The sequence below is a fragment of the Formica exsecta genome, unplaced genomic scaffold (assembly GCF_003651465.1).
Source record: "Formica exsecta isolate Colony F162 unplaced genomic scaffold, ASM365146v1 scaffold116, whole genome shotgun sequence".
NCBI lineage: Eukaryota > Metazoa > Arthropoda > Insecta > Hymenoptera > Formicidae > Formica > Formica exsecta.
In genome coordinates this window covers 1,378,308-1,391,264 of record NW_021848499.1, presented here as the reverse complement: position 1 = coordinate 1,391,264, position 12,957 = coordinate 1,378,308, and the positions used below count along the sequence as shown (strand labels likewise).

Here is a 12,957-nt window from a genome sequence, read left to right as displayed (position 1 = left end):
TATATATATATATATATATATACATTATACATGTGCACTTACATGTATGTATCTTTTCTGACACAAGTAATAAATATTAGAATAAATTGCATAATAATTTAATTTATCTATAACAATGACACTCAAACTTGATATTTGACTATGAAATGGAAACTTCTTTTTTTTTTTTTGCAGGTGAGCAGTGATCTATTTACCCGTGGTATTGATGTTCAAGCTGTGAATGTCGTAATTAATTTCGACTTTCCGAAAATGGCAGAGACATATCTGCATAGAATCGGTCGATCTGGAAGATTTGGCCACTTAGGTATAGCAATTAATCTAATCACGTACGAGGATCGCTTCAACTTACATCGTATCGAACAAGAGCTTGGAACAGAAATTAAACCTATCCCAAAGGTGATAGATCCTAGTTTGTATGTAGCGAGACCAGAAGACAATAATAGTATGGAAGAAGGTAATGTGTCCAAGTAGTTTCGATACTCTGTTGCAAAATGAAGCTTTACAAGCGCTCAAAAAGTTTTAAGTGAGAAGAATGTGTGATTGTGACTCATTTATGTAAGGCATACATTGAGAGTGAACTCAGTTTGAAAGTGAAATTTGTCACAGTGAAGGGGTGTCTACCAGTGTATTAAAGACAAAACAGTGCTGCAAATGATTTAAGTAAAGAAGTGCTCTGTACAAACAGAAATTGAAAACTTCAATTATCATTGTATTAAAAAAGAAAAGGATGAAAGTTCACTTGTAAATAAAATATACTAAGCATGCGTAATAAGTGAGCTGAGTGATTGATGTGGCGCGTGAATGTTGGTATGAGTCATTCTTTGTATATAAATACATTTAAATGTACATAAGCTAAAGCAAATCAGAGTCAAGCCATTATCAAGATGCACAATATGTAAACAAATATGTGAATAACATAATAATCAATCATTGCATTTTATCATAATTGTAAATACTACATGCGGATACACATAACATCGTTTTAATAGAAGATTTTTATACAACAGCTTCATTCTTCCAGTATTTTTTTGCTTCTGTTTTCATCTAATACAATGAAGAAAAGGGGCATATATAATTTAGAAAAAAGAAATCGGCCAATCTCATTGAGTACAGCATACTAATCTATATGCTCATTACTTTTGTACTGTCATGCATATATATACATATAAATTGCCCTTAGACTTTAATAATCTTATACACATATAAATTGCTCTTAGCAATTTAATAAAATTTGGAATATTAAGTATCAGTTGTAATGTTTGATCATGGCTTGATTTTGCTATCTGTCAATATTGTCATACAACTCTGAAATTCAAATCACTTGTCAATGTTAAAACAATCTTTTTTTTTTCTGTGTATTTAATCTGCTTTTCTTCTTTCATTGCTAGAATTTTCTTTTCCTTTTTTCTTTTTTTTTTAATGCAATTGGATTTTCTTTTTACAGTACTGTGATTGAGAATCAGAGGTTGTACAATTGACTAGTTTTATATAATTATTTTTTATAAACAACTGGCTGGTGGACTCCATTAAACAAAGGTCCTATTCTGATGCTGATAATAACGTATATGTCTACAATCACAATCTACGTTTAATCATGCAACAGCATTCTATCGAGACTGAGATTTAACAAACAAATTTCAAGGATTAATTGCTGAAATTATATAATGAGTAATGCAAAATAGAGTGAATGTAGACACATGAAACTAAGCATACATGCTAAATCATATGCAATGTACAAATAGGGTGCATCACTATTATATTGTATCTCTCATAAAAAGGTAAAATAATTGCCAAAGTTATATATTATTGATAATATCGATTAGAACCTCCAAAAATCTCCTTTGGAGGGATTTTTATTCTTTGTCTATACAGCACTTTACTTAAACATTTATAGTATTGTTTTGTCTTAATACTGTTAAACATCCTTTCACAAATTGTAACAAATTTTGAACTGATTTCAATCTTTCCAGTGAATTTAAAGTTCATTTCTCAATTACAATTACTCAGCTCACTTATTAGTATACTTAGTGTTTTACAAGTAAATTTTCATCTTTTTCTTGTTTAGTACAATAATTAAAATTTTCAATTTGTTTGTACAAAGCATTCTTTTATTTAAAAGGATTAAATACTGTGACAAATTCCATTTTTGAAGTGATTTCATAAAATTTGAACAATGAATGTCTTATATAAATGAATTATAATCACACATTCAGTTAAAACATTTTAATCTTCATGGAGGTTCTTGGAGATTTTATGTCGAAATTCTATCTGCTCTATTTTTACATTGCAGTATGATTCAGTGTGTATGCCTAGCTTCACATGTCTACATTCACTCTATACTTTGCATTATAAATGCTATATAAGTAATTAATCCCTGTAATTTTTTTTTGTTCTCTTTTGATCTCTTGGATAAATACATGCAGGGAAACATGCAAGCATATAGAAAATTCATTGTTTGCAATGCGTGACTATAACCGAAATTTATAATTTGAAGCCCACCAGCCAATTTGACTTAGGTTTATGAATGCGAGATTCGTACAGATGATAATACAGGCGATACCAAAATATTTCATGTTTGAGACAAATCGTCTTTAAATGAAATATTAATGGTGTGAAGGTGGTTTAAAATGTATTTAGAGTTGCGGTGTCAGTAATGGTGAGCTTATCATGGAGACTGTAGGATAGATGTACAGTAATGAGATAATAATTGCTGACACACACAAAAATGTGAGAGGAAAGTGATATTGTGAAGATTGAACATTGAACAGATGTGTGTTGATCCAGACAAATGGTTGTTCATTTTAATCTACAAAAGTATAAGTTACTTCATACGTGCTAATTAAAATTAGTATTAAATTTTTGGCACTATTATATTAGGCGCAACAGTAGCTTACTCGTTGGTTTCGCATTTTTCCGTCGAGACGTAACCAACTTGACAGATATACGATTACATACCCATGCGATTCTGTTCATTATAACATACCGTTTCCCTGCACGTGTTTATCCAAGATTTCACGAAGATTTTTGGAGAGAGATTCTATTAATATTATATATTTCATAAATCACATACTTGTCGATATCTATGAAAAGAAAAATTTAATGAAGCTCGCGATTATCGTTTTTGTTTACCATTTATTTATGTTATTATCTTGGAACTTGGAACTCCCATTTCGCAGACACGCTTAGATTCTTCTAACTATTTTCTTACATTCGTAGTTGCATATAATAACGAAATGCGTGCTGAAACGAAAAGTGGCACAATAATTAAAATATGTTTGAGTACGACTTGCTGTGCTTACCGATATATATGCTTTTTGATCTTACTTTTCTATTTGTTTCTTCGATAATCTACGATTTGACAAAACTTCTCTTTTAACCACGATTTAGCTGCTGTTGTGACTTTTATACTGGCAAATAAAAATCTCTTGAGTGCAGGTATAGAAGTCAGTGTTGATACTGTGAGAATTTTGCCATTGGTGATATACATATAATGTCAATCCGATGCTCTTTGATCAAAATACTATCTTCTGCTTGAAAGTAGATAATAATGTGAAGGAAGAAACCGTAATATATATTAGATTATGATGTAATATTGTATACAAATCTGATCGATCAATACGGGGCGACATTATTATTTGTGAACATTTCTATAATAGGTAAAACAATTTAAATTATATATTATTATTGGATTTACTTTTCCAATTAGAAAAACGTGTGATTCAACAAATTGATTTAGAAAATCTCATGAAACGGATATAAGCATCATGTATCATGCACATGATATAAAATCTTGCGATGCACGCGAATATTGGGAAGGAAATTGTTAAGAAATTAACGGGAAACATGATGCGTGAATAAATACTAACACTATCACGTTTTCATTTCTAAAATGAAAATTGTTTATATACAAATTAGCAGCAAATTTATCAAAAGTTATATTACATCTTAATTTGCTGCATATACATTTATGTTGTTTATATAATATCTTTCTCTGATCTTTTTTCTTCAAATATGTTTACCGAATATGCGATTATTATTATATCTTTATTGATCAATTCTCAAATGCTATATATATATATATATCAAATCAAAATTTTGGCTGGCAAAGGAAAACGGTTATTTATGGTATATTTAGTGCTATGATTATAATATTATTATGATAACGTTGACACAAACAAAATTTAATAAATTATCGTAAATCGTAGCAAATATATATATATATAATATATATAATTGCTGGTTTTTCGATTTACTTTGATCTTTGAAAGCCTTTATTTTATATATGGTACGTCACATGGTAACGTCACCATCATTATCTGGCAAATTATTGTTTGTTTTTATTATCTCTCGTTGAAGCAGAACATAGTAATTTGATCATAGACTGCCCCCATTTCGGGTTGACATTATATGTACTTAATATATAAACACAAATGGGTTCGACGGAATAACTAATTTTTTCGCCACTATAATCTTCGAAACGTTCCCGTTTGCAAACTACGAAAATCTGCTTTTATTCTGTTAGCTTCTTCTATTATTCTTATTTTGCTTACAACAATTTCGAAATTTTTTTTTGGCAATCTTACAGAGACTAAGGAGGGGAAAAACTTAGTCTTATTGCGCTGTAATTGGAAACATCGATAGATCCATTTTATGGAGTCTATTTTGCGAAATGTATTTTATTCAACTTTTGAAAGAGTCAACTAGCCCGTGCTAATAAGCAAACATTAATCTTCTCATCTAAAATCTTATAGACATTTTGTAAACAATTATGAAAATTTTCTAGTCAAAATTATTTTCAAATTTAAATTCTTATTTATTTTGAAATACGATATTTAAATATATATATTTTAGAGACCTATGCAAACGAGAAAAAGAGAAAGATATTACGTTTGTTTATTAATATACATAATCTACAAAATTGCGTGCTTTACTTGACTCTTTCTAAAGAATGATGTTTATGCGAAGTGGATATATAAACTTAGAAAAAAGTGGGCTTAAAAATACAAAAAAAAAAAAAGAAGAAGAAACATTGATTAGCAATGTTACGTGAGCAGACTGAAGAATGTGGTAATTTGCCGTTCTTATATTTCATATTGCAGACGAATATCCTTTTCCAAAAAATGCTGGAAGATAAGTTAATAAATATATATGTCCGTGACACATTTTGCAACTGCCAAAGTAAATCTTTTTTACTTTGGTATTTTGTTTTATTACCACGTCTTCTCGTCTGGCCCACGAAATATCTCCAAGTGCGGTTCCAATAACTTATCTTGGATATAACAAGGAATGCCCTTGTGAAATGAAAGTAAGCGAATGTAATTCGTACGACGTAGAAATACGTATTTCGGAAGTAAATATGTTAACATCCGGGTGCATGCGAGAATTGCGGAGGACGCTCCCCGATCATCTAGGGGAGGGAGTAAATCTTATTTCTTAATATCTACGATTTAAATCGTAAAAGTGAAGGGGAACATCTTAAAAACGAGCTCTCTAATTAGAACATCGTAGATCTCGTACCTTCGTCTGAATTTATATTTCCATTGGTTAATGCGGCGAGCTGCGTGCAAGCACATTCTCAACAAACGAAATAAGAATCTATCGCATCGTGGAAACTTAAGCGGCCAGACAAACAATCTTTCCGCGTTCGAATAACATACGCAGCTCGATTTTAATGGTATTGGAATTAGATCTCCAATACATATGTGAAACACAAAAAAAACAAAAAAAAAACAAAAAAAAACAAAAAAAAAAGTATAATTCGTTTGAAATGTAAAACAATATCAGTTTATCGACTATACCCATGCTTTACCGTTTTGTTAAAGAACTTATTATTATATACTTGTGTTTATATCAAATTGCGGAACCAATTCTGGCTAAACGGAATATCTGAACAGCGTATTATATAATACCCTTTGTTATTAGTATTAATATTGCTATATTGATATTGCTATATTAACGAAATATGAACGAAGAGAATTTTCGATACTATATAACGGACATCGATTTATTTTGTGACGTTGAAATCTGAGAATTTCGGTTGTTCGTAAATACAAGCGGCGTAACATTGCGGAATTTTTCTTGTGCGGCTCTTATAATTCTCTATAACTTTTTTGCGTTTGTATTTTATAAGTGAAATAATTAAAATCGCATACGCAATTAATAAAAAAAATATATTATAATATCAAAATGATTTCGCAATGTTATGCAGTATCCAAATAACTCGCGACTCACGCGTAATTGTGCGCAAATGAAATACTCTGTATTTCTGATTTTTAATATGCATTTGTCAAGACAATTATTCTCGTTATCTGTTATCGTTTCGAAAAATATTTACAAAAGCAAAATTACAAGCTGTTTCCGTGTTCCAGCAATGTTATTGTTTTTCTTTTCCTAAATTGTAAAGATGGGTTTGCGCATGACTATATATGAAAACAATATTTTTTTTTTATTTATCTTTGTCACTCTGTTAGCTCAAACCCAGTCTAATAAATCGTATGTCAATTTTGTTTCCTAAAGGGACAAAACAGCAAAACTCGTCTGTGTCGTCCCTTAATAAAAATTCTGTTTCAGTACACGATATATCTTCTTTACGTCATAAATCCTAAAGAGTATTCGATTTAAACTTTCTCTCACGTAAAACAACACTATTTCACTGGTATTTCAATAAGATTATTAGACGGCATACAATACTAAATTCTCAGAATTGTGGTATGAATGATTTTGCTTGAAATTCCGTAATTACTAGGTTTGACGAGAATGAACATTTTAATTGACTCGTTACGAAATCTGTTTCTCGCGTTATGCAAAAAACTTTGATCTTATTATTTATTTCGAATTGTGGTGCGTATAATCGTTTGCAAAGTATTGATATCTATAATAGATATAATAATATAATTATAAAAGAGAGAATGCATATTGTCTCTCTAGACATATCTGATTTCTCTCATAAAGCTTTTGTTGATCCGTTTTCATTATATACCTATATTTCGAAACATAAACATGAATTTTGTTATAATCTGCAATATATTGTATAGGTATATCTAAGGATTATTAGAGCTAATGCACATTTTCAAGCAGATTACATAAAGTACGACGTTTATATATGGAGATACCGAGGTACTGTCCTTGTATGTATATATACGCTTCATACTGATTTATCAAGAGACGAAGTACATTAATGCATTTTCTTCTATAATCACGTTTAATAGATTTATATGGAACAAGCGTAATATTATATACAATATTTTGCTTTAAAACAAAGATATTATTTTTATATAATATTGATACCGATGTTAAAATATTGACGAAAAATTATTCCAATAGTATTGGAGTATCACAAGGAAAGCATCGAGAAGTTACAAATAGAATATTATAATATAATTTCTAGAACAACAGTAAATTGCATAAATAACACGAGTTAATTGAATATAAAGCTCGTAGCTATGCAACTTGTTAAAAAAATTATTTCAGATATATATATATATAAAATAATACATACAGGAATTCTTCAATATCGCGAAACGTTAGCAAAAATGAAATATTAATGTGGAAAGTACAATATCAAAAATGAAACATCGATACTTCAATATTATCGGATAAACACCCATAGTTCGATCGTATCAGTTAACGTAAGCTTCTCTAGCTCCTTGCGATTCTCGGGCTCTTTCAAAGGGAAGATCTGGGAAAGAAAGCAGAATTTTCGCGAACGCGAAATACGAGAGAGAAGGCGGAGAAGAAGGCATAAGAATTATGCTGTCAGACCCTTGGTGTACGATATAAATGTTGGGCTGTTATTGATTTTAAGTAGTTGCTTAAATAGCGTCGTTCGGCCGTGCTACCACACGGCATCGTCTAATGCATCATGCGCGCAAAGACGCGTTATAATCTCTCTCCCTTATCTCTGTATTAGCGTTTGCGAATCCATCCTTGTTAAGTGTAACATCGATACAGAGAAGGAAAGCTTTGCGTTTGCTTTTACCTAGTCTTATATTTTATCTATTATTTTTGCCTCTGTTTTTCATGAAGTATCAGCTGAAAATGATTTATTATCATATAAAAATCTTGAGAAAGCATGCAATTTTGTGTGTATATATGAATGTATATATGAGATGTATTTTTTCAATCTCATCACAAATCGTGAAAAGTGACGAGTGAGATTTGCTCTTACACAATCTAATAGTATAACATTTTAAATCCCACAGTGCATTTGTCAGAATCCGATGGAGCCTATACATTTTTACATGCTTGTGCAATTTGTAAAGAGTCTTTTTCTTTGTTTATTTCTTTTTAATTTTAAAGTAGAAACTTTTAAAGTATATTTGATCTTATCTTGAAAAGATTTTCCTGTGAGTAAGTCATCGTATCAATTAATATTGCATATTGAAGAATTAAATTAAAGCTCTTTTTCCTATCTATATAGAGAAGATCAAACTTTATGAAAAATACACACATCTGCGTTTTTGCGTGTCCATTTTCCAATCATATATTTTATATAATCAATAATTTAAATTACATCAATATTTTACAACTATTTTTTAAACAAACAGCAGCGCGGTCGGTCTATTTTTATAAAATACTAAATAAAATGATAGAAGAAAGCGCATTTTTATACGATTCTTTTCCGGACCAATTCCGTAAGATTTATTTTCTCGTCACTTTGAATTATCCTTTTTTTTTTCTTGAAAGGGAGAGAGAGAAAGAGGGATACTGTCGCAATTTTGCCGACAACGGACGGGCAGATATCGATTCGGACGGCCAATTAGGTCTAAGAGGTCCTCCAGGGAGAATTTGTACACGACACACTACGAGTCACTTCTCCACCTCGTTTACCATTGCCAAGGTGTCATTCTTCTCGCTGCGTAGCCAAATCTAACCGCCTCTTTCTCTCCCATCTCTCTTGTCCTCATCCGTACCCCATTTTTCTACGGTCGTGGCTCTCTCATTTTCTGAATTATTTTTCCACGAGTCGTTTGCAGGATCGAGACTCTGGAGAATGGGAAGAAAAGAGCAGAGGGGAGGAAAGAGAAAGAGGGATTTGTACGGTCGAGGTGGCATACGGTCCGTATGCCACACACATCCTACCGGCTCGAATATATAGGCGACGATAGCGGAGGAGAAAGATACAAGGATGCTGGAGAAAGAAGGCGGAATAAAGAAAGGAAGAATATTCTGACCCGTATTCTCGCCTCTAACCACTGCCACATTTAGCGCTAAGCGTGGCCATTGGAGTGTAAGCTCTACGACCCATCCGACCCATCCCTAGGATATCTGTCAATTCGGAGAGGTATGTTACCCAAGTCTGAAGATGCGAAAGAATAGGGTGTTTTCAATTCTGACAAATGATGATGAATAAAAATATCTATTTTTACGCGCATGTTGCTATTCCTGTGAAAATTCATTACCGAAAATATCTTATTGTCGCGTCTCTAAGATTGAATATAAACATAGTTCTATCGCGTCAATTCTTTCTCTTTCTAAATACCGAACGTTGAAAAGGACAGACGGACAATTGAATCACTTCGTAATCAATGTTCAAGGAATCGCCGCGCTTATTTGTATAATACGAGAATCGGAGAAGCACGCGTTTAGCGCCGAGTATGCGACCGGAATACGGGACCTTACGAGATCCCGAATCGCCTGACACGCGGACGGAATTCTACGGTGGAATTCTACGACTCTGTAGCCGGATATCGTAGTCGGGTCGACGACGGCGCCGGGCGCCAGAAACGCCGTCCTCCACCCCGTAATCTGGCAGTGCATTTAACCACTTTGCGAAATAGCCCGTATATCTCCCCGCTGTATGTGTGTGACATAGCATTCGATATGTCGAGAGTACGAGATTCGGCAGCGAGATCGGCAAAACGGGATAGAACGAGGGGGAAGGAAAGTTCCCGAGGATAAAGAGACGCAAAGCGCCGAGGCACGTTCGCGGCGAGCTCGAGGGGTGGTGGAGAGTAGTCGAGTGGCGAGTATAGCGACGACTACGATATGCGCGCGCCCCTCGTCATACCCGTTTAGGGATAGAAAGTATCCCCTCTCCCTCCTCCCGCAACCAGGGTGGGGTTTCCCCCCCCCCCCCCGACCGTTGGTAGGGGGTGGAAACGCTCCCGATTCGACTTGCCGCGGTGAGCGCACGACCACCGCCGCCGGGGGTTGGAAGTGGGGATTTGTTACAGAGAGAGTAGCCGTAGGTATATATATATAGAAAGAGAAGAAGAGAGAGAGTATATGGGGGAGAGAAGAGAGAGATATATATATAGGATAGCAACGAGAAAGAGAGAAAGCAAGATAGAGAAGGTAGATGTCGGGACGTTTGCGAACGTACGCGCACCATAGTTGCGGGGTACAAGGGGTGGTATAGACATAGACTCGAATCACGGTGGTCGTATGTGTGTGTGTTAGTGTGCATGTGTGTATATACTCGGCATATAGGGTGTCGCAAAAAATTCAAATCATTATAAGGAAGCCGTATTCTGCGTTAAGCTTCCAAAGTTGCTCTTGATGAAAATTTTATTGAGCATTATCTCTGTTTATATGTTCGAATTTTTAATGTCCAATATCATGGTAACAAGACATCGAATAAAAATTCTTTTGTCTTAAATATTTCAGTGTGTCTTAAGATTCTTAATATTTCTAAACTTAAATGATTCGGCTTTTGTTTTTAATCGTCAAACTCGTCCGATACCTTACCATCATTATTCGAGTATCTCCAGCCACCCTGTAGCGAGAACGGAAGAAGGGTGCGCCCTACTTCGCGTTGGCGTTTTCCCTCCCGAGCAACCCTGGCGTGTGCGGAAGGGGGGAGGAGGCGCGGGGATAGTAGCGGGGTACATACGTACGGACGGACGGAGGAGAGGACGACGCGAGATGAAGATACGAGGAGAGGAAAGCCGCGCGAGAGGGTGTCTCTCCGTTTCGCTGCCGGGCGTTTCGCAGTCTCGCATTTCAACAACGACGACGACGACGACGCTAAGCGTCGCTGGCGTCGCCGTAACCGTACTTTTTTTCTCCTGAGCGAGGAAACGCGCGCGCGCAAAAGCGATAGATAGAAGAAGCGACATAGGGTCGACAGGGTAAGGAAGGGTGAGAGAGAAAGAACCAAAGTGGCAGGGGGAACGGCACCCCTATCGGGGAGATCCTCGCGAACCCTCGTACGTTGGCCCCCGTGCAACGAGAACAGCGTTACGCTCGAGCGATAGCACGACGGGGTATCTCGTGAAAATTCGGGTGTCAGCGGTGTCTCCGTAGCAGCGACGACGATCGGTGATGTGAGTGGTGGCGGTGGTGGCCGGTGGTAGCGGCGGCGGTGGTGGTGGTGGTGGTGCTGCCGCTGGTAGTAGTAGTGGTGCGGTTACAGTCGATACGAGACGTGGCAAAGGCGTCGAGGAGCTTCTCGTCGGGGACGACGCGCGAGTGGTGCATATTGATAGACATAGATTTACGTAAGAACAACGACGACAACGACCTGCCTGTCTGTCTAGTAGTGACGTCGTATGAACTAGTCGCGTATGCGCACGTGTGATATCACCAATGGATACTTGATACAGTGGTTGATCGAAAATCCGAGGGGACATCTTCGGGACGCTGTTTGGGCTCGCCGAACGGAGTGCGCTGCTCGAAGCGAGAGTGAAAGAATGCAAAGTGAATGTATGTAGTCACTAAAGGGATGCTAGAAAAGGAATCACGAATGGACGAGACGGATTCGTTCAACTTCGCTCCCTCTCGTGATTCGCCACGCTGCGCAGCAAGGATTCCGGAGAATGGTGTGGATTCGTATAAGCTTCGAGGCGCGCAAGATGTATGAAAGGAACGTTAGCCAGTGAAAGGAGAATCGAATGTAAAAAATAGAAAACGATAGGAAATAAAGGAAGAGACGAGAGAAAGAGATACAAGTGCGACGAAACGTGAGAACGCGGAAAAGAGGAAAAGGATGGGCATAAGATCGGTCCCGAGAGCCTTTCCCGTGCGGACGAAGACACTTCTCGGCTGTTGTTGAGGTGACGCGTGCGAGTCCCAAGTCGGGACTCATCGGGAAAGCAGGTGTCGCGATAGGAAGAGAGAAAAGAGTCCAATTGCGATACGCCGTTGTTCGCTACGACAACGACGACGACGACGAAGACAATAACGATCCATCAGAGCGGGAAGCGCACGGTGGAGTGCGTGGATCGCTCCCTGACCAGTATACCGGACGGAATCGATCCGGAGACCCAGGTGCTGGACATGAGCGGCAACGAAATCCGTCTCCTGCCGAGCAACCTCTTTGTACAGGTACAGCTGACGAATCTGCAGCGTCTCTACTTGCGTGAATGCCGTATCGACCGGATCGACAGCGAGGCACTGGCCGGCCTCACGAATCTCGTCGAGCTCGATCTCAGCCACAATTTACTCACTGCGGTGCCCAGTTCGAGTTTCACCGATACGCCGTTTTTGCGCGACCTGGTGCTCGCGAATAATCCGTTCGACAAAATTCGCTTCCACGCGTTCAAGAGCACGCCGAATTTAGTTAAGCTCGATTTGTCGCACACGCAGCTCGTTGAAATCGAACCGAAAGGATTCGTTGGACTCGAGCTGCTTGAGAGTCTCAAGCTCAACAACAATCGATTGTTTACCTTACATCCGGGCACATTCGAGCCGCTCAAGAAACTCACTAGCATCGAGTTGCACGATAACCCGTGGACCTGCGACTGCCACTTGCGTGAGATGAAAATGTGGCTCGTCAAGCATAACGTGCCGACCCTCGTGGCGCCTGTATGCAAAGGCCCTCAACAGTTGCTCGATCGTGCCTTCACCGACCTCGATATAGACGACTTCGCCTGCCGGCCGGTTCTGTTAATAGCCAGCCGTTACGCCGAGGCGACCATCGGCGAGAATGCCAGTATCGAGTGCCGCGTGAGCGCGATACCACCTGCGAAGGTCAAGTGGTATTGGAACGGCCGGTTGCTGGCGAATCACTCGGCA

General features: G+C 37.2%; 2 protein-coding genes across 3 annotated transcripts in view; both read left to right on the top strand.

The window, feature by feature from the left end:
• The window catches only part of LOC115238915 (ATP-dependent RNA helicase me31b), a 10,816-nt gene extending 4,244 nt beyond the window's left edge, over positions 1-6,572 (top strand). The window contains exon 7 of one of the 2 annotated variants that reach the window (XM_029813100.1): positions 175-6,572. In XM_029813100.1, the coding sequence (XP_029668960.1) occupies positions 175-471 (297 nt within the window). In that variant the 3' untranslated portion in view covers positions 472-6,572. The remainder of the gene's footprint in view (positions 1-174) is intronic. The other variant, XM_029813089.1, reaches the window with a different exon arrangement.
• Positions 6,573-12,562: 5,990 nt separating this feature from the next.
• Positions 12,563-12,957, top strand: part of LOC115239002 — a 1,798-nt gene continuing 1,403 nt past the window's right edge. The window contains exon 1 of the mRNA XM_029813286.1: positions 12,563-12,957. Within this exon, the coding sequence (XP_029669146.1) occupies positions 12,700-12,957 (258 nt within the window). The 5' untranslated portion in view covers positions 12,563-12,699.